The sequence below is a fragment of the Phalangium opilio genome, unplaced genomic scaffold, assembly GCF_054372755.1.
Source record: "Phalangium opilio isolate 3A_F unplaced genomic scaffold, DU_Popi_V2 ptg000194l_1, whole genome shotgun sequence".
NCBI lineage: Eukaryota > Metazoa > Arthropoda > Arachnida > Opiliones > Phalangiidae > Phalangium > Phalangium opilio.
This window is the reverse complement of record NW_028324212.1, coordinates 307582-329156: the sequence shown is the minus strand read 5'-3', so window position 1 is coordinate 329156 and position 21575 is coordinate 307582. Positions and strand designations below refer to the sequence as shown.

General features: G+C 34.8%; 1 protein-coding gene across 1 annotated transcript; it reads right to left on the bottom strand.

The window, feature by feature from the left end:
- Positions 1 to 12920: 12920 nt before the first annotated feature.
- LOC149622121 (uncharacterized) lies at positions 12921 to 15359 on the bottom strand. The gene is made up of 3 exons (XM_089853553.1): positions 15342 to 15359; positions 14980 to 15261; positions 12921 to 14893 (listed from the first exon to the last, which is right to left on the bottom strand). Exons 1-3 carry the CDS (start codon positions 15357 to 15359, stop codon positions 13274 to 13276), a joined length of 1920 nt encoding a protein of 639 aa, XP_089709679.1. The 3' UTR covers positions 12921 to 13273.
- Between the last annotated feature and the right edge of the window lie 6216 nt (positions 15360 to 21575).

Here is a 21575-nt window from a genome sequence, read left to right as displayed (position 1 = left end):
TTATAAAAGACTTAAAAAAAACAGCCACAAATTGGAAGAGCTACCTTGGTATGTCGAAATTTAGAAAAAGTGTTAGAGATCCAATGGACAGCAATGGTTCTTACCTTTTATATAGAATTTGAATTTAAGTAATGCAAATGTAAAATGTTATTAAATAAAATATACTATACAGTTCTGTCTGTCATTATTTCCCTTAAAGAGTTTTCGTCAACGTTTAGTCAGCGAGGCTTCATCATTAAGGTGTAAAATTTACCCCAATTGCTTATTAATATGTCCCAGCTCTCACCCCGTAAAAAAATTTACGGCTGCATTTTTCTGTTAATTAGATTTTTTAGAATCTGCAATATATTGCAAATAAACTGGAATATTCTGGAATAATGCTGGAATAAACCTGAAAAAGGTTCAACTTGAGACAAAATTAAGATGCATTCCAGAGAGCAATGCAGAACATTTTAGACGTTTTGCAGAAAAAATATCTTCCGTTGGAAACTGAGTACAGCAGTATACAAAATTTAGCTACTCTAGAGTCATAAAAGAGCTACCTTACAGCTAGAAAACAGAGGGGAAATAGTAACTCCCGTAAGAAATCAGGATGTTTGTAGGCTCATTACAAGTACTGTACCTTCCAGATATATTGTATGCATGTTACAGTCAGAAATTGCTAAGTTTGTAGGATAATGGCAGGCGTGTTTCGGATACTTTTTGGATCATAGCAGGCGGGTTTATGAAACTTTATTGGATAATTGCAGGTGCGTTTCAGATACTTTGTAGGATAATTGCAGGTGCATTTCCGATTCTTTGTCGGATAATTGCAGGTGTGTTTCAGATACTTTGCAGGATCATTGTAGGTGCGTTTCATATTCTTTGTAGGATAATTGCAGATGCGTTTCAGATACTTTGTAGGATAAATGCAGGCGCGTTTCAGATACTTTTAAGGACCATTACAGGCGCGTTTCAGATACTTTAATTTCTACGATAATTGCAGGTGCTTTTCAGATACTTTTTAGGATAATTGCAGGCTCTTTTCATATACTTTGTAGGATAATTGCAGGCGCTTTTCATATACTTTGTAGGATAATTACAGGCGCGTTTCAGACACTTTTTAGGATAATTGCAGGTGCTTTTCAGATAATTTTTAGGAAAATTGCAGGCGCATTTCAGATACTTTTCAGGATCATTTCTGGCGCGTTTCAGATACTTTGTAGGATAATTGCAGGTGCATTTCCGATTCTTTGTCTGATAATTGCAGGTGGGTTTCAGATACTTTGCAAGATCATTGTAGGTGCGTTTAATATTCTTTGTAGGATAATTGCAGGCGCGTTTCAGATACTTTATAGGATAATTGCAGGCGCGTTTCATATACTTTTTAGGATAATGGCAGGTGCTTTTCAGATAATGTTTAGGATAATTGCACGCGCGTTTTAGATACTTTTTAGGATAATTTCAGGCGTGTTTCATATACTTTGTAGGAAAATTGCAGGCGTGTTTCACGTACTTTTCAGGATCATTGCAGGCGCTTTTCTTATACTTTGTAGGCCAATTGCAGTCGCGTTTCAGATACTTTTTAGGATAATTGCAGGCGCTTTTCTTATACTTTTTAGGCAAATTGCAGTCGAGTTTCAGATACTTTTTCAGGATAATTGCAGGTGCTTTTCAGATAATTTTTAGGATCATTGCAGCCGCATTCCAGATACTTTGTAGGATAATTGCAGGTTTTTTTCAGATATTTGTAGGATAATTGCAGGAGCATTTCATATACTTTGTAGGAAAATTGCAGGCGCTTTTAATATACTTTTCAGGATCATTGCAAGCGCGTTTCAGATACTTTTAAGATTAATTTGCAGGCTCTTTTCATACACTTTGTAGGATAATTGCAGGTGCGTTTCAGATACTTTGCAGGGTCATTGCAGCCGCGTTTCAGATTCTTTGCAGATGCGATTTAGATACTTTGTGGAATAATTGCAGATGCGTTTCAAATACTTCGCAGGATCATTGCAGGTGCATTTCAGATACTTTGTATGATAATTGCAGGTGCATTTCAGATTCTTTGCAGGATCATTGCAGGCGCGTTTCAGATACTTTGCAGGGTCATTGCTGCTGCGTTTCGGATACTTTGTAGAATAATTGCAGCCGCGTTTCAAATAATTTGCAGGATCATTGCAGCCACGTTTCAGATACTTTTAAGGACCATTACAGGCGCGTTTCAGATACTTTAATTTGCACGATAATTGCAGGTGCCTTTCAGATACTTTTTAGGATAATTGCAGGCGCTTGTCATATACTTTGTAGGCAAACTGCAGTCGCGTTTCAGATACTTTTCAGGATCATTATTGGCGCGTTTCAAATGCTTTGTAGGATCATTGCAGGTACTTTTCAGATATTTTTAGGATAATTGCAGGAGCATTTCATATACTTTGTAGGATAATTGCAGGCGCTTTTCATATACTTTGTAGGAAAATTGCAGGCGCTTTTCAAATACTTTTCAGGATCATTGCAGGCGCGTTTCGATTGCTTTGCAGGGTCATTGCGGGTTTTCCTATCAATTATTGTGAATAAGTCGCCTTATATACCCTAAATTTCCAAAAAATTTTAAAGAGGCTTACGCTTGAGTTCAAACGTCAACAATAGCTATGTTTAAAATTATTTTAGGAATAAAGTTCCTTAAAACGATTTAACTAGAATTAAGGTAAATTAATGACGATTAAATTAATAAATATCAATTGTATTTTTTTTAAATATTTAAAAATAGGCTCTAAATTGCCTCTCGACTTGGAGAGATTTATTCCCAACTTTTACTCCTCCCTTACGAAAATATTAAGCTGTAATTCATCTGAATACACGCTTTTCTGACTTGCTAAAGTAATATCTGATATGGTCCAACTGTTTAGGTACATGTACAAGTTCTTACCACATCTAGCTAAAAAGGCCTTTTCGTCTATCTAACATCCACAACATACACGCTCACAGAACATAATCGAAAAAGTCTTTAAAACTTGTAGCTAAAAACCGATAACAACTGAAGGGAAGGGTCCCGACAGGCTTGTTTTACGTCTATTCGCAACCAGGAAAACTGCTGTAGACTTATATGATAGCGCTAAAGTACTTTGGTTCGCAATTTCCTTCACATTTCGAGCGCCATGGTGATAGTAGATCTTGTCTTAATCGGTGAAGTTGGACTGCAAAACCGAGTGTATTCAAATCTCGAGTCATTCTCGAACTAGCTCTCAGTAAGTCTCTAGCATTACGAAGTATTGATAACTGTATATACAATACTGGCCCTTTTATGACCAAAAATGTTTCAATTTTCTATCTTTTATGGTGGTTTAAATATTTTTAGGATCGAGACGTGACAGTATTAGATCAAAAGATCTTACTGAGATGAATGAGTAAAGCTTTTTTAAGATGCCTTTTTAGGCCTAACCAATTGTTTATTCAAAGTTTAGGAAAATAAAAGCAGTAATATCAATACCTAACAGAAGCAGATAAAAATTTATGGAGCGCTCGAAGTTGACTTCCCGTACAAAAATTTTAAGCTGTAATTCATCTGCATACGCGCTTTTTTATCGCTACCACGCTGTAACCATTAAGGCTACATTTCTGCAGCTCAAAAAACGGGAAAATTTCACAGCAATTCTAGAACTGCAAATTGACTGCCGTTTCTACATTTTCTGTTTGTTAACTGTTAACTGTCTAGCCTGGCAGAAATATGCAGCGCAATTCTCCAAACGCTATGCAAAAGTAGAAACACCAGCTGTTAGTTTAAAACTGTAATTTGACCGTTTTTATAGATATGTTACAGGTCTGCAAAAGTGATAGAAAAGTAGAAATACAGCTGCTAATTTAAAACTGCAATTTGACCACATTTATAGACATGTTACAGGTCTGCAAAAGTGATGGAAAAGTAGAAATCCAGCTGCTAATTTAGAACTGTAATTTGACCATTTTTACCTCTCCGTGTGACGTAGTCCAGGAGAGGTTCTGTAACGGCCGTGTCTGTGTGTGTGTCTGTCTGTGTGTGTGTCTGTCTGTGTGTCTGTCTGTGTGTGTGTCTGTCTGTGTGTCTGTCTGTCTGTCCGTTGTTACACCCACGTGACCGCGTTCGCAGTTTGCGTATCGGAGCAAACGTGTTCGCCATTTCCGAACTGCTTTCACAGTCACGGAAATGGCTCCTCTACTTGAGTTCTCACACCACCATCTTCTGGTCTTTGTCCATCCCACACGGACACCAGTCTGTTCTTACTGGCTTCTAATCACCACCATCTTCTGCTCTTTGTCAATCCCACATTGACACCAGTCTGCACTTACACTGGCTTCTAACACCACCATCCACTGGTCTTCCGTCTATTCCACATAGACACCAATCTGTATCATTGGCTTCTACTCCATTATCATCGTTTGGTTTTAGGATATACGCGGCGATCAGCTAGGGTTACGAGAAACGTCTAGCCTCCCTAAGGTGGGATCGCCACCAAAGGTTTTCGCAATTGCGCTTTTTCCTTACTATTATAATGGAAACGAATCGTATATATACCCCAAATTTGAAAAAAGCGGGCAAGAGGGGTACCCTTAACTTTAAACGTCAATATTAGCAAAGTTTGAGAAGATAATAGGTATAACTTTATTTTAAACGATTTAACTATTATTAATGTTAATTATTGAAGATTAAAATAATTAAAAATAATTATATTTATTTAAATATTAAAGATAAACCTCTGGTGCAAAGAGAGAGATTATCATTGCCTCCTATATCTACCAAGGCCCGTGCATGCGATATATTTCCTTCATTGCCTCTTATATCTATCAAGGCCCGTGCATTGTGATATATTTCATTCATTGCCTCCTATATCTATCAAGGCCCGTGCATTGCGATATATTTTTCAAAACAACAACAAAAATGGGAAACCCCAACTCAGAAACATAATAACGTTTTCATTGGATACTTTAAGTTTATATAATCTTCTTGACACGGAGAGGTAATATTTTGGTTTTCCCAACTTGTTATAGACATGTTACAGGTCTGCAAAAGTGATAGAAAAGTAGAAATCCAGCTGCTAATTTAAAACTGCAATTCTACCATATTTATAGACATGTTACAGATCTGCAAAAGTGATGGAAAAGTAGAAATGCAGCTGCCAATTTAGAACTGTAATTTGACCATTTTATAGACATGTTACAGGTCTGCAAAAGTGATAGAAAAGTAGAAATCCAGCTGCTAATTTAAAACTGCAATTTGACCACATTTATAGGCATGTTACAGGTCTGAAAGAGTGATTGAAAAGTAGAAATCTAGCTGCTAATTTAAAACTGCAATTTGACTACATTTAAAGACATGTTACAGGTCTGCAAAAGTGATGGAACAGTAGAAATACAGCTGCCAATTTAAAACTTTTGTAGACCTGTTACATGTCTATAAATGTGGTCAAATTGCAGTTTTAAATTGGCAGCTGAATATCTACTTTTCCATAAGTTTTGCAGACCTGTAACGTGTCTATAAATGAGGTAAAATTACAGTTTTAAATTGGCATCTGGATTTCTACTTTTCCATCACATTTGCAGGCCTGTAACATGTCTATAAATTTGGTCAAGTTGCAGTTTTAAACTAGCAGCTGGTATTTCTACTTTTTCATCACTTTTGCAAACCTGTAACATGTCAATAAATATAGTCAAATTGCAGTTTTAAATTGGCAGCTGGATTTCTACTTTTCCATCACTTTTGCAGATCTGTAACATGTCTATAACTGTGGTCAAATTACAGTTTTAAACTAGCAGCTGTTATTTCTACTTTTGCATCGCGTTTGCAGAATCGCGCTGCATATTTCTGCCAGTACAGACAATTAACAGATAATAAACAGAAAATGTAGAAACGGCAGACAATTTGAAGTTCTGGAATTGTTGTTAAATTTTCGGGTTTTTCGAGCTGCAGAAAATGTAGCCTTAATGTATACCTATTACAGCGTGATAGCGATAAAAAAGCGCGTATGCAGATGAATTACAGCCTAAAATTTTTGTACGGGCGGCTATTGACAGAAACGAGGTATAAATTTAGAGCTGGCTGACAGCCAAAATATTTTATGGAAACATGTTCCATTTTAGTACGAATAGAATTTTCCAGAATTGAAGTGCTTAATTTTTATAGATATGTTACAGGTCTGCAAAAGTGATAGAAAAGTAGAAATACAGCTGCTAATTTAAAACTGCAATTTGACCACATTTATAGACATGTTACAGGTCTGCAAAAGTGATGGAAAAGTAGAAATCCAGCTGCTAATTTAGAACTGTAATTTGACCATTTTTATAGACATGTTACAGGTCTGCAAAAGTGATAGAAAAGTAGAAATCCAGCTGCTAATTTAAAACTGCAATTCTACCACATTTATAGACATGTTACAGATCTGCAAAAGTGATGGAAAAGTAGAAATGCAGCTGCCAATTTAGAACTGTAATTTGACCATTTTATAGACATGTTACAGGTCTGCAAAAGTGATAGAAAAGTAGAAATCCAGCTGCTAATTTAAAACTGCAATTTGACCACATTTATAGGCATGTTACAGGTCTGAAAGAGTGATTGAAAAGTAGAAATCTAGCTGCTAATTTAAAACTGCAATTTGACTACATTTAAAGACATGTTACAGGTCTGCAAAAGTGATGGAACAGTAGAAATACAGCTGCCAATTTAAAACTTTAATTTGACCTAAATTCACCATTTTTATAGACATGTTACAGGTCTGCTAAAGTGATGGAAAAGTAGAAATTCAGCTACCAACTTAAAACTGTAATTTAACCACATTTAGAGAGATAATGCCGTTATTCAAAAGTAGGAAATTCTACTTTTGAATACCTGCAATATGTCTATAAATGTGGAATAGTTACAGTTTTAAATAGGCAGCTGGATTTCTACTTTTCCATCACTTTTTCAGACTTGTAACATGTCTATAAATATGGTCAAATTACAGTTTTAAATTGGCAGCTGGATTTCTACTTTTCCATCACTTTTTCAGACTTGTAACATGTCTATAAATATGGTCAAATTACAGTTTTAAATAGGCAGCTAGATTTCTACTTTTCCATCACTTCTTCAGACTTGTAACATGTCTATAATAATATGGTCAAATTACAGTTTTAAATTGGCAGCTGGATTTCTACTTTTCCATCACTTTTTCAGACTTGTAACATGTCTATAAATATGGTCAAATTACAGTTTTAAATTGGCAGCTGCATTTCTACTTTTCCATCACTTTTTCAGACTTGTAACATGTCTATACATGTAGTCAAATTACAGTTTTAAATTGGCAGCTGGATTTCTACTTTTCCATCACTTTTTCAGACTTGTAACATGTCTATACATGTAGTCAAATTACAGTTTTAAACTAGCATCTGGTATTTCTACTTTTCTATCACTTTTGCACACCTGTAACATGTCTCTAAAAATGGCCAAATTACAGTTTTAAATTGGCAGCTGGATTTCTGCTTTTCCATCACTTTTGTAGACCTGTTACATGTCTATAAATTTGGTCAAATTACAGTTTTAAATTGGCAGCTGGATTTCTGCTTTTCCATCACTTTTGTAGACCTGTTACATGTCTATAAATGTGGTCAAATTGCAGTTTTAAATTGGCAGCTGAATATCTACTTTTCCATAAGTTTTGCAGACCTGTAACATGTCTATAAATGAGGTAAAATTACAGTTTTAAATTGGCATCTGGATTTCTACTTTTCCATCACATTTGCAGGCCTGTAACATGTCTATAAATTTGGTCAAGTTGCAGTTTTAAACTAGCAGCTGGTATTTCAAATTTTTCATCACTTTTGCAAACCTGTAACATGTCAATAAATATAGTCAAATTGCAGTTTTAAATTGGCAGCTGGATTTCTACTTTTCCATCACTTTTGCAGATCTGTAACATGTCTATAACTGTGGTCAAATTACAGTTTTAAACTAGCAGCTGTTATTTCTACTTTTGCATCGCGTTTGCAGAATCGCGCTGCATATTTCTGCCAGTACAGACAATTAACAGATAATAAACAGAAAATGTAGAAACGGCAGACAATTTGAAGTTCTGGAATTGTTGTTAAATTTTCGGGTTTTTCGAGCTGCAGAAAATGTAGCCTTAATGTATACCTATTACAGCGTGATAGCGATAAAAAAGCGCGTATGCAGATGAATTACAGCCTAAAATTTTTGTACGGGCGGCTATTGACAGAAACGAGGTATAAATTTAGAGCTGGCTGACAGCCAAAATATTTTATGGAAACATGTTCCATTTTAGTACGAATAGAATTTTCCAGAATTGAAGTGCTTAATTTTTATAGATATGTTACAGGTCTGCAAAAGTGATAGAAAAGTAGAAATACAGCTGCTAATTTAAAACTGCAATTTGACCACATTTATAAACATGTTACAGGTCTGCAAAAGTGATGGAAAAGTAGAAATCCAGCTGCTAATTTAGAACTGTAATTTGACCATTTTTATAGACATGTTACAGGTCTGCAAAAGTGATAGAAAAGTAGAAATCCAGCTGCTAATTTAAAACTGCAATTCTACCACATTTATAGACATGTTACAGATCTGCAAAAGTGATGGAAAAGTAGAAATGCAGCTGCCAATTTAGAACTGTAATTTGACAATTTTATAGACATGTTACAGGTCTGCAAAAGTGATAGAAAAGTAGAAATCCAGCTGCTAATTTAAAACTGCAATTTGACCACATTTATAGGCATGTTACAGGTCTGAAAGAGTGATTGAAAAGTAGAAATCTAGCTGCTAATTTAAAACTGCAATTTGACTACATTTAAAGACATGTTACAGGTCTGCAAAAGTGATGGAACAGTAGAAATACAGCTGCCAATTTAAAACTTTAATTTGACCTAAATTCACCATTTTTATAGACATGTTACAGGTCTGCTAAAGTGATGGAAAAGTAGAAATTCAGCTACCAACTTAAAACTGTAATTTAACCACATTTAGAGAGATAATGCAGGTATTCAAAAGTAGGAAATTCTACTTTTGAATACCTGCAATATGTCTATAAATGTGGAATAGTTACAGTTTTAAATAGGCAGCTGGATTTCTACTTTTCCATCACTTTTTCAGACTTGTAACATGTCTATAAATATGGTCAAATTACAGTTTTAAATTGGCAGCTGGATTTCTACTTTTCCATCACTTTTTCAGACTTGTAACATGTCTATAAATATGGTCAAATTACAGTTTTAAATAGGCAGCTGGATTTCTACTTTTCCATCACTTTTTCAGACTTGTAACATGTCTATAATAATATGGTCAAATTACAGTTTTAAATTGGCAGCTGGATTTCTACTTTTCCATCACTTTTTCAGACTTGTAACATGTCTATTCATGTAGTCAAATTACAGTTTTAAATTGGCATCTGGTATTTCTACTTTTCTATCACTTTTGCACACCTGTAACATGTCTATAAAAATGGCCAAATTACAGTTTTAAATTGGCAGCTGGATTTCTGCTTTTCCATCACTTTTGTAGACCTGTTACATGTCTATAAATTTGGTCAAATTACAGTTTTAAATTGGCAGCTGGATTTCTACTTTTCCATCACTTTTTCAGACTTGTAACATGTCTATAAATATGGTGAAATTACAGTTTTAAATTGGCAGCTGGATTTCTACTTTTCCATCACTTTTTCAGACTTGTAACATGTCTATAAATATGGTCAAATTACAGTTTTAAATAGGCAGCTGGATTTCTACTTTTCCATCACTTTTTCAGACTTGTAACATGTCTATACATGTAGTCAAATTACAGTTTTAAACTAGCATCTGGTATTTCTACTTTTCTATCACTTTTGCACACCTGTAACATGTCTCTAAAAATGGCCAAATTACAGTTTTAAATTGGCAGCTGGATTTCTGCTTTTCGATCACTTTTGTAGACCTGTTACATGTCTATAAATTTGGTCAACTTACAGTTTTAAATCGGCAGCTGGATTTCTGCTTTTCCATCACTTTTGTAGACCTGTTACATGTCTATAAATGTGGTCAAATTGCAGTTTTAAATTGGCAGCTGAATATCTACTTTTCCATAAGTTTTGCAGACCTGTAACATGTCTATAAATGAGGTAAAATTACAGTTTTAAATTGGCATCTGGATTTCTACTTTTCCATCACATTTGCAGGCCTGTAACATGTCTATAAATTTGGTCAAGTTGCAGTTTTAAACTAGCAGCTGGTATTTCAACTTTTTCATCACTTTTGCAAACCTGTAACATGTCAATAAATATAGTCAAATTGCAGTTTTAAATTGGCAGCTGGATTTCTACTTTTCCATCACTTTTGCAGATCTGTAACATGTCTATAACTGTGGTCAAATTACAGTTTTAAACTAGCAGCTGTTATTTCTACTTTTGCATCGCGTTTGCAGAATCGCGCTGCATATTTCCAGTGAGCACGAATCGAAAGGAGAGTCAAAGATAGAAGGGGGAAGGTACTTTATAACGGCAGGGCACCATGGCTCTCACGCGCATCTACCTCGAGCATAGCCGAGGAGTAAGACGTCACGTGATCCTTTGAGAAGGAAATTCAAAAAGGATAAACCCGAAAATACCGTTAGAGGCTCAGCATTCAGCCAGCGTCGGCTCACTGGTTACTGTAGCTTTGTCTACAGTTAATTTACGCTTTTATTTAACAATTTATAGGCCTAATAATGGTTTCTTATAAGAAATGCTGTTACAAAAACTGTAACAATACTACTAAAAACGGTAGCCCCGATATAAAATTCATACCATTCCCCAAACATAAAACCAAATTTGAGCTATGTAAAAGATGGATAATATCGTGTGGTAGAATTGATTTAACGGCGGAAAAGATAAATAGAACACATTATGTGTGCTCAAGGCATTTTTTAGGCGGTAAAGGACCCATGGAATCAAATGCTGTACCACTTTTCAACTTTGGAATACCAAACTGTCCGGTATGTAAAATTTAATTTTTGATTTATTGTTAAAGCTTGATTATTTTTTTTTTAATTTTTTTTAAGGATTGTTTTGAAATAATAATTTCTTCAGGCTTGATTTTAATTCTTATTTACTTTGTTAAGGGTTATTATGAGTACAAAGGAGGGTTTCCTTTGGATTTGTCCCAGACGCAAATGCCAAGCGAGTTAATGAACAAAAAATCAGAAAAGCCTAAGCTATATTTTGCCCAAAATTTTAAATCTACTGGTTAGTTATGAAAATAATATGAATTGTTATATTGTTCGTGTCTCATTAAAATGAAAATAAACAATTACGATTTCAGAGTTTGACGCAAAGTTTTTCCTGGAGAATGGGGTGGCTTTATCTGAAACAGCTGCAAAATTAATGGCCAACATAAAGTTTGATGAAGAAATTGACCCATCTGTGATGCCAGTCATTAATGATATTGTCGAAAACCCCAAAAAAATTTAAATTACCTCTAATTTGCTAAATATTTTTTCCACATTACGTGAGAAAAATATAAAAGATCAAGCCTCGTTCAAAATTCACTCAAGAGTATTGCGGTCATCCTCAAACACCAAAACTGAAGTTATGAGTTGTTTCAAATCAGTCCAGGGGTTCAATACCTTAAGTAACTTTGGCAAAGAACTAATTGCTAATGACTGGTTGAGACGGTTTTTTGATGAAGTTCTTGTCAAGTGGGTGAATCTGAAACCAGACGTAGCCGGTCCCAAACTTCAAGAATCAACAAAATTTCTAACGCCGTTAGAAGAAAAAAAGAAGACAAAAAAGGTTGTACACCATATTGGGGCGTTTATTATGCGAAAACTGGCGATTAAATATGACAACCCTAAGATTTTTGAAAATTGTATTCTGAAAATTGGAAGTGGGGATCCAAAAATAAAATACAAAATAGAAGCCTACGCTGCTTGGTCAGAGAAATTAAGTAGAGGAGGTCTCATAACACTAACGCCAAAGGGGTTTGAATTTTTTAAATACATTCACAACCAAACTGAACCAATATTCAAACAAGCTGTATTAACTGAACATGTTATGACCAAAACTTTGGTGCAAAAAAGACTCGAAAAGGAAGATGTACAGGAAAAATGGAAGATGTTATGGGGGGAAGATGATGATAAGACGGAGATGGAGAAAGCGTTCCACATTATCTGTGATACTTTTGCAAACTGTAGGGGAGTAGCTCTCAGATCATTCAGTCAAAGGAAATACCATGAGCTTAAATGGAAGGATATTGCTGAGCGCAAGGGAACTCGACAAGGAATGAAAAATAATTGCTCAGATAGTGGATTATATGGCGTTAAGTGATAACTCAATACTTGTGATATTTAAAAAATTTATTGCGCTTTCATACTAAATTTGTACCTGATTTTTAATGAAACTAGACCCAATGTTCCTTAAAAAAATGTTCCTGATTTAACCAAAGATTGTTAAAGTTCCTAGTGCAATTTCAAAAAATTAAAATTAATGTTTGTTTCAGTATTTTAGGTGTGTTTTGGGTAATTTTTGTTTAGGATTTTAAATTTTGACGTGTTGCCATTCTTTGGTGCTTTAATTAAGGGCTTCAAAATTTTGAACTTCCTTTCATTATAACCATAGGTTAGGAGGTCAGGGTTTTCGTGACAACCAACTACTCGCCGATGTTTACCAAAATGGTGTTCAAGGGGATCTTGGTTAAACCTTTCCGTTAGTACAAATTTGGCACCCTTATTTAGTAAAAATTTAACAGCTCCAATTATAGAATACACAGTTGTGTGAATGCCTTCCAAGGTTTCCCTACTTAACTGCATCATATTTCGTCCTTCCGGAGATGCATCTGGATATGAGGCAACCTCGTTCTTCCAATCTTTTAGATATCCCAAAAAATCTTCTTCTAACCATTTAAATCTCCAGTCATTTAACGAATAAAACGGGTTTAGATCTTCATTTCTTTTTCTTATTCCCTCTCCAAGATTTTTCGTGTTTAAAATGTCAAAAAAGCGATTAAATAACAAAATAAACTTCACAGTTTCAGACGCTTCTTCCCCGACTAGTTCTTCAATTGCTGAAGCGACAGTTTTACTCATAATTTGAGTGGCAAACTTCACTCTCATTGCGTAAAAAGGTCCCAGAGATATATGGTTGTTGGTTAATTTTGGGCAAAGGCGTAACTGGGATTGACAATCCTTATTATACATTTCGCGAACGTGTTCCCACAGAATTAGCTTTCCGTTCTTTCTTAATAACCGAGGTTTCATATTTCCACTGTTAGCAAAACAGTTGCGTACAGTCTTGATTAAATGGGGTGGATCAGAAATATAAAAAATTGGTCAAGGATCGTCAATAGGTGCGTAGATATTGTCAGCCTTGAAATGGACCCCATTGTCGACGTCAGTGCTTATTTTGATTAACTTTTGATTTATTGAAGATTTATCGCCAATGACAACTAAAACCTTGAAAGTATTGTTCTCTAGTATTTCAATAGCTTCATCTATAATTGAGTGTAATTCTTCTCCCGTCATGTTATGACATGGGAAATACCCGAGTATGTGCTTGAAATTAGTGGTCAATCCACGCACCATTATTGTCATAACATGTGACGCTAATGTAGGTTCCAAGGTGTCTTTACCAAGTTTTTTGTTTTCAGCTTTTTTCAGTTTATCACCCGCTTCGTTTAGATGACAAAACCCGACAAGCTCACCAGTGTTAGCCTTGTATACCAAATCTTCCTTAATTTTCATTTCGTCAACGATAATGGAAAAGTACTTCTTATGTTCCTCTAAATTTTTTAAATCAATCTTTGCCCGCATTTCTTTAATTACGTCAAGGGAAAATCCACTTGCTCCCGAAAAGGCTCCAAGGTACGGGTACAAAGTTCCTCGGGCGGGTAAAACAAAAACTTCCCTAAGAGCTTCATATGCAGATGGTGATTTACTCCGAAGATACATGCACCATTTTATTATCGCCGGGTTCCACTTCTTTGGTCTTGTATTCTTAGAAGAAATGACTTCCATTTGTTGTTTCATCATTATAAGTTTGAAATTTTCTTTGCTTATAAAGGGATTCTCTTCCAAAATTTCGCTGAAAATCTGTTTATCTTTTTCTTGCAATTTCTTCTTCACATTATCGAGGTGTTTTTCAAGTTTCCTCTCTAAACCCAGTATTTTCCTGTTCAATTTTCGGATTTCTTTTCGATTTTCCTTTAGAAGTTGACACTTCTGTTCATCAGTCATCGTCTTATAACGTTTAATTTTTCTTGTTTCAACTACTACTTTTCGCCGTTTAAATCTTTTTGACAATATTATTCTCAACGCGTTGCATTTTTTGCACCGAGTTGATATTCCTTTAGCTACGTAAATAAATTCACATTCTGTGGAATGTAGCGAATTGGTGAAACTATTCTGGGACCCTTTATTTCCTTTCTCAAGATCAATCAATTCTTTATCCGGAATGCCACCACAAAGTGAACAGGAATCAAGGAACGTTAAAAGTGTTAAAAGCTCGTCGAAATTGTTAATAGTCTTGTAGAATTTTACAGATTTCCAAATATCATTAGTTTCTCTAGTTAAATTGCCAAGCGCTTCTACTTTGACCTCAAATATAGAGTTAATTTCAACACAAACGCAAACAATTTTCCCATAACTTGTGGCTTTGTTGAAAAGCAGGGAATCAGAATCATAATTGTTGACAACACCCCAATTTAGTTGCTTTTCCAAATTTTGAACTTGGTATTGCAAAAATTTTAACATTAGATCATTCAAATTTCCTTGCTTCTGCTGAATGTGTGTAATATTTGTTGACGATTCACTGTTCAATACATTGCTGGTTTTATTATTATCAGGCATTACTAGCTCTGTAACTTCACCCTGGTGAACCACATTGTTTTCTTGTACATCCATATCTTGTACAGATTCGTGATCGAGTAAGACAGGTGAAATTGTTCTAGCCTCCTTTGACACAATGATAGACAATGTAATTATTTTAATAAGAAAAAACAAAGCTAATAGATTATACTTAAGCTTTTGATAATACTCACATTAACGTTCCCTCCATATGGAATCGGATCTGGGTTTCTATCTGTAGGTCCCTGACCATCCTCAAAATGGTAATTGCATACATAATGGTGACCCTTTATCTGATCCACATTATTTAAATCCTCTCTTCCTATAGCTATTAACCACTTTTTACATTTTTCAAGTTTAGTTTTGGGCTTTGGGAAAGGGTAAAAAGTTGCCCCTTGAACAACAGAGGGATCTAAATCCCTCGAATTATTGCGACAGCCACGGTAACAACAATACTTTATAATGGCCATATTTTTCTGTGAATATTGAGAAGTTAAAAAATTAAACACTGGAAAGGGTCAGTAGATTAAAAACAAGAAAGAAATTTGATAATTACCGAGGCACTGTTAAGCATGCACGATACACGAAGCGCTGCGGTACAGGACCGTATATTGATGCACGAGTATCACAGTTACACTAAGCCTCGGCCGTAAAAACGTAAACAAACTTCTCAGATTTTTTTTCTCTCGCTTGCGCCGATTGCGCATGTGCGCCACGCTCCTAGAGAGCCACTGGCACTGGTAACGTTTTGAAAGGGGGGCTGACGGAGATTTTGGTCTCTCCGGCACTCCTCTATTTTTGTGCTCACTGATATTTCTGCCAGTACAGACAATTAACAGATAATAAACAGAAAATGTAGAAACGGCAGACAATTTGAAGTTCTGGAATTGTTGTTAAATTTTCGGGTTTTTCGAGCTGCAGAAAATGTAGCCTTAATGTATACCTATTACAGCGTGATAGCGATAAAAAAGCGCGTATGCAGATGAATTACAGCCTAAAATTTTTGTACGGGCGGCTATTGACAGAAACGAGGTATAAATTTAGAGCTGGCTGACAGCCAAAATATTTTATGGAAACATGTTCCATTTTAGTACGAATAGAATTTTCCAGAATTGAAGTGCTTAATTTTTATAGATATGTTACAAGTCTGCAAAAGTGATAGAAAAGTAGAAATACAGCTGCTAATTTAAAACTGCAATTTGACCACATTTATAGACATGTTACAGGTCTGCAAAAGTGATGGAAAAGTAGAAATCCAGCTGCTAATTTAGAACTGTAATTTGACCATTTTTATAGACATGTTACAGGTCTGCAAAAGTGATAGAAAAGTAGAAATCCAGCTGCTAATTTAAAACTGCAATTCTACCACATCTATAGACATGTTACAGATCTGCAAAAGTGATGGAAAAGTAGAAATGCAGCTGCCAATTTAGAACTGTAATTTGACCATTTTATAGACATGTTACAGGTCTGCAAAAGTGATAGAAAAGTAGAAATCCAGCTGCTAATTTAAAACTGCAATTTGACCACATTTATAGGCATGTTACAGTTCTGAAAGAGTGATTGAAAAGTAGAAATCTAGCTGCTAATTTAAAACTGCAATTTGACTACATTTAAAGACATGTTACAGGTCTGCAAAAGTGATGGAACAATAGAAATACAGCTGCCAATTTAAAACTTTAATTTGACCTAAATTCACCATTTTTATAGACATGTTACAGGTCTGCTAAAGTGATGGAAAAGTAGAAATTCAGCTACCAACTTAAAACTGTAATTTAACCACATTTAGAGAGATAATGCAGGTATTCAAAAGTAGGAAATTCTACTTTTGAATACCTGCAATATGTCTATAAATGTGGAATAGTTACAGTTTTAAATAGGCAGCTGGATTTCTACTTTTCCATCACTTTTTCAGACTTGTAACATGTCTATAAATATGGTCAAATTACAGTTTTAAATTGGCAGCTGGATTTCTACTTTTCCATCACTTTTTCAGACTTGTAACATGTCTATAAATATGGTCAAATTACAGTTTTAAATAGGCAGCTGGATTTCTACTTTTCCATCACTTTTTCAGACTTGTAACATGTCTATAATAATATGGTCAAATTACAGTTTTAAATTGGCAGCTGGATTTCTACTTTTCCATCACTTTTTCAGACTTGTAACATGTCTATTCATGTAGTCAAATTACAGTTTTAAATTGGCATCAGGTATTTCTACTTTTCTATCACTTTTGCACACCTGTTACATGTCTATAAATTTGGTCAAATTACAGTTTTAAATTGGCAGCTGGATTTCTACTTTTCCATCACTTTTTCAGACTTGTAACATGTCTATAAATATGGTCAAATTACACTTTTAAATAGGCAGCTAGATTTCTACTTTTCCATCACTTTTTCAGACTTGTAACATGTCTATAAATATGGTCAAATTACGGTTTTAAATTGGCAGCTGCATTTCTACTTTTCCATCACTTTTTCAGACTTGTAACATGTCTATACATGTAGTCAAATTACAGTTTTAAACTAGCATCTGGTATTTCTACTTTTCTATCACTTTTGCACACCTGTAACATGTCTATAAAAATGGCCAAATTACAGTTTTAAATTGGCAGCTGGATTTCTGCTTTTCCATCACTTTTGTAGACCTGTTACATGTCTATAAATTTGGTCAAATTACAGTTTTAAATTGGCAGCTGGATTTCTACTTTTCAATCACTTTTTCAGACTTGTAACATGTCTATAAATATGGTGAAATTAGAGTTTTAAATTGGCAGCTGGATTTCTACTTTTCCATCACTTTTTCAGACTTGTAACATGTCTATAAATATGGTCAAATTACAGTTTTAAATAGGCAGCTGGATTTCTACTTTTCCATCACTTTTTCAGACTTGTAACATGTCTATACATGTAGTCAAATTACAGTTTTAAACTAGCATCTGGTATTTCTACTTTTCTATCACTTTTGCACACCTGTAACATGTCTCTAAAAATGGCCAAATTACAGTTTTAAATTGGAAGCTGGATTTCTGCTTTTCCATCACTTTTGTAGACCTGTTACATGTCTATAAATTTGGTCAAATTACAGTTTTAAATTGGCAGCTGGATTTCTGCTTTTCCATCACTTTTGTAGACCTGTTACATGTCTATAAATGTGGTCAAATTGCAGTTTTAAATTGGCAGCTGAATATCTACTTTTCCATAAGTTTTGCAGACCTGTAACATGTCTATAAATGAGGTTAAATTACAGTTTTAAATTGGCATCTGGATTTCTACTTTTCCATCACATTTGCAGGCCTGTAACATGTCTATAAATTTGGTCAAGTTGCAGTTTTAAACTAGCAGCTGGTATTTCAACTTTTTCATCACTTTTGCAAACTTGTAACATGTCTTAAATATAGTCAAATTGCAGTTTTAAATTGGCAGCTGGATTTCTACTTTTCCATCACTTTTGCAGATCTGTAACATGTCTATAACTGTGGTCAAATTACAGTTTTAAACTAGCAGCTGTTATTTCTACTTTTGCATCGCGTTTGCAGAATCGCGCTGCATATTTCTGCCAGTACAGACAATTAACAGATAATAAACAGAAAATGTAGAAACGGCAGACAATTTGAAGTTCTGGAATCGTTGTTAAATTTTCGGGTTTTTCGAGCTGCAGAAAATGTAGCCTTAATGTATACCTATTACAGCGTGATAGCGATAAAAAAGCGCGTATGCAGATGAATTACAGCCTAAAATTTTTGTACGGGCGGCTATTGACAGAAACGAGGTATAAATTTAGAGCTGGCTGACAGCCAAAATATTTTATGGAAACATGTTCCATTTTAGTACGAATAGAATTTTCCAGAATTGAAGTGCTTAATTTTTATAGATATGTTACAGGTCTGCAAAAGTGATAGAAAAGTAGAAATACAGCTGCTAATTTAAAACTGCAATTTGACCACATTTATAGACATGTTACAGGTCTGCAAAAGTGATGGAAAAGTAGAAATCCAGCTGCTAATTTAGAACTGTAATTTGACCATTTTTATAGACATGTTACTGGTCTGCAAAAGTGATAGAAAAGTAGAAATCCAGCTGCTAATTTAAAACTGCAATTCTACCACATTTATAGACATGTTACAGATCTGCAAAAGTGATGGAAAAGTAGAAATGCAGCTGCCAATTTAGAACTGTAATTTGACAATTTTATAGACATGTTACAGGTCTGCAAAAGTGATAGAAAAGTAGAAATCCAGCTGCTAATTTAAAACTGCAATTTGACCACATTTATAGGCATGTTACAGGTCTGAAAGAGTGATTGAAAAGTAGAAATCTAGCTGCTAATTTAAAACTGCAATTTGACTACATTTAAAGACATGTTACAGGTCTGCAAAAGTGATGGAACAGTAGAAATACAGCTGCCAATTTAAAACTTTAATTTGACCTAAATTCACCATTTTTATAGACATGTTACAGGTCTGCTAAAGTGATGGAAAAGTAGAAATTCAGCTACCAACTTAAGACTGTAATTTAACCACATTTAGAGAGATAATGCAGGTATTCAAAAGTAGGAAATTCTACTTTTGAATACCTGCAATATGTCTATAAATGTGGAATAGTTACAGTTTTAAATAGGCAGCTGGATTTCTACTTTTCCATCACTTTTTCAGACTTGTAACATGTCTATAAATATGGTCAAATTACAGTTTTAAATTGGCAGCTGGATTTCTACTTTTCCATCACTTTTTCAGACTTGTAACATGTCTATAAATATGGTCAAATTACAGTTTTAAATAGGCAGCTGGATTTCTACTTTTCCATCACTCTTTCAGACTTGTAACATGTCTATAATAATATGGTCAAATTACAGTTTTAAATTGGCAGCTGGATTTCTACTTTTCCATCACTTTTTCAGACTTGTAACATGTCTATTCATGTACTCAAATTACAGTTTTAAATTGGCATCTGGTATTTCTACTTTTCCATCACTTTTTCAGACTTGTAACATGTCTATTCATGTACTCAAATTAGAGTTTTAAATTGGCATCTGGTAATTCTACTTTTCTATCACTTTTGCACACCTGTAACATGTCTATAAAAATGGCCAAATTACAGTTTTAAATTGGCAGCTGGATTTCTGCTTTTCCATCACTTTTGTAGACCTGTTACATGTCTATAAATTTGGTCAAATTACAGTTTTAAATTGGCAGCTGGATTTCTACTTTTCCATCACTTTTTCAGACTTGTAACATGTCTATAAATATGGTGAAATTACAGTTTTAAATTGGCAGCTGGATTTCTACTTTTCCATCACTTTTTCAGACTTGTAACATGTCTATAAATATGGTCAAATTACAGTTTTAAATAGGCAGCTGGATTTCTACTTTTCCATCACTTTTTCAGACTTGTAACATGTCTATAAATATGGTGAAATTACAGTTTTAAATTGGCAGCTGGATTTCTACTTTTCCATCACTTTTTCAGACTTGTAACATGTCTATAAATATGGTGAAATTACAGTCTTAAATTGGCAGCTGGATTTCTACTTTTCCATCACTTTTTCAGACTTGTAACATGTCTATAAATATGGTCAAATTACAGTTTTAAATAGGCAGCTGGATTTCTACTTTTCCATCACTTTTTCAGACTTGTAACATGTCTATACATGTAGTCAAATTACAGTTTTAAACTAGCATCTGGTATTTCTACTTTTCTATCACTTTTGCACACCTGTAACATGTCTATAAAAATGGCCAAATTACAGTTTTAAATTGGCAGCTGGATTTCTGATTTTCCATCACTTTTGTAGACCTGTTACATGTCTATAAATTTGGTCAAATTACAGTTTTAAATTGGCAGCTGGATTTCTACTTTTCCATCACTTTTTCAGACTTGTAACATGTCTATAAATATGGTGAAATTACAGTTTTAAATTGGCAGCTGGATTTCTACTTTTCCATCACTTTTTCAGACTTGTAACATGTTTATAAATATGGTCAAATTACAGTTTTAAATAGGCAGCTGGATTTCTACTTTTCCATCACTTTTTCAGACTTGTAACATGTCTATAAATATGGTCAAATTACAGTTTTAAATTGGCAGCTGGATTTCTACTTTTCCATCACTTTTTCAGACTTGTAACATGTCTATACATGTAGTCAAATTACAGTTTTAAACTAGCATCTGGTATTTCTACTTTTCTATCACTTTTTCACACCTGTAACATGTCTCTAAAAATGGCCAAATTACAGTTTTAAATTGGCAGCTGGATTTCTGCTTTTCCATCACTTTTGTAGACCTGTTACATGTCTATAAATTTGGTCAAATTACAGTTTTAAATTGGCAGCTGGATTTCTGCTTTTCCATCACTTTTGTAGACCTGTTACATGTCTATACCCTAGCAGCACAAAAGTGCTGGCCCACCACGTGATGGCGCGCTTCAGGCCGTCAGTGTTGGTGCAGCGCTGGGTCATAACTGGCCGTGTCCTACCTGGTCAGCAGTTGGTTTGGTGCCGGGTTTTAATTATTTATCCAGCACATGCCCATAACCACAGCCACCATTATGCCATATATTTTAAGCTTTTACGCCAACACCTAGCCACCATTCATCTATTCGCTAAACCTTCGCTAACCCATCACTTATTCGCCACTCCACCATCCAGTAATCCTACAGGTATCCAGGTTTATCAACATGGCAGGCCTACAAATGACCATCATTTGTCAACCTGGCAGGCCTACAGATGACCATCATTTGTCAACCTGGCGGGCCTACAGGTGTCCATCGGTTATCAACCTGTCAAGCC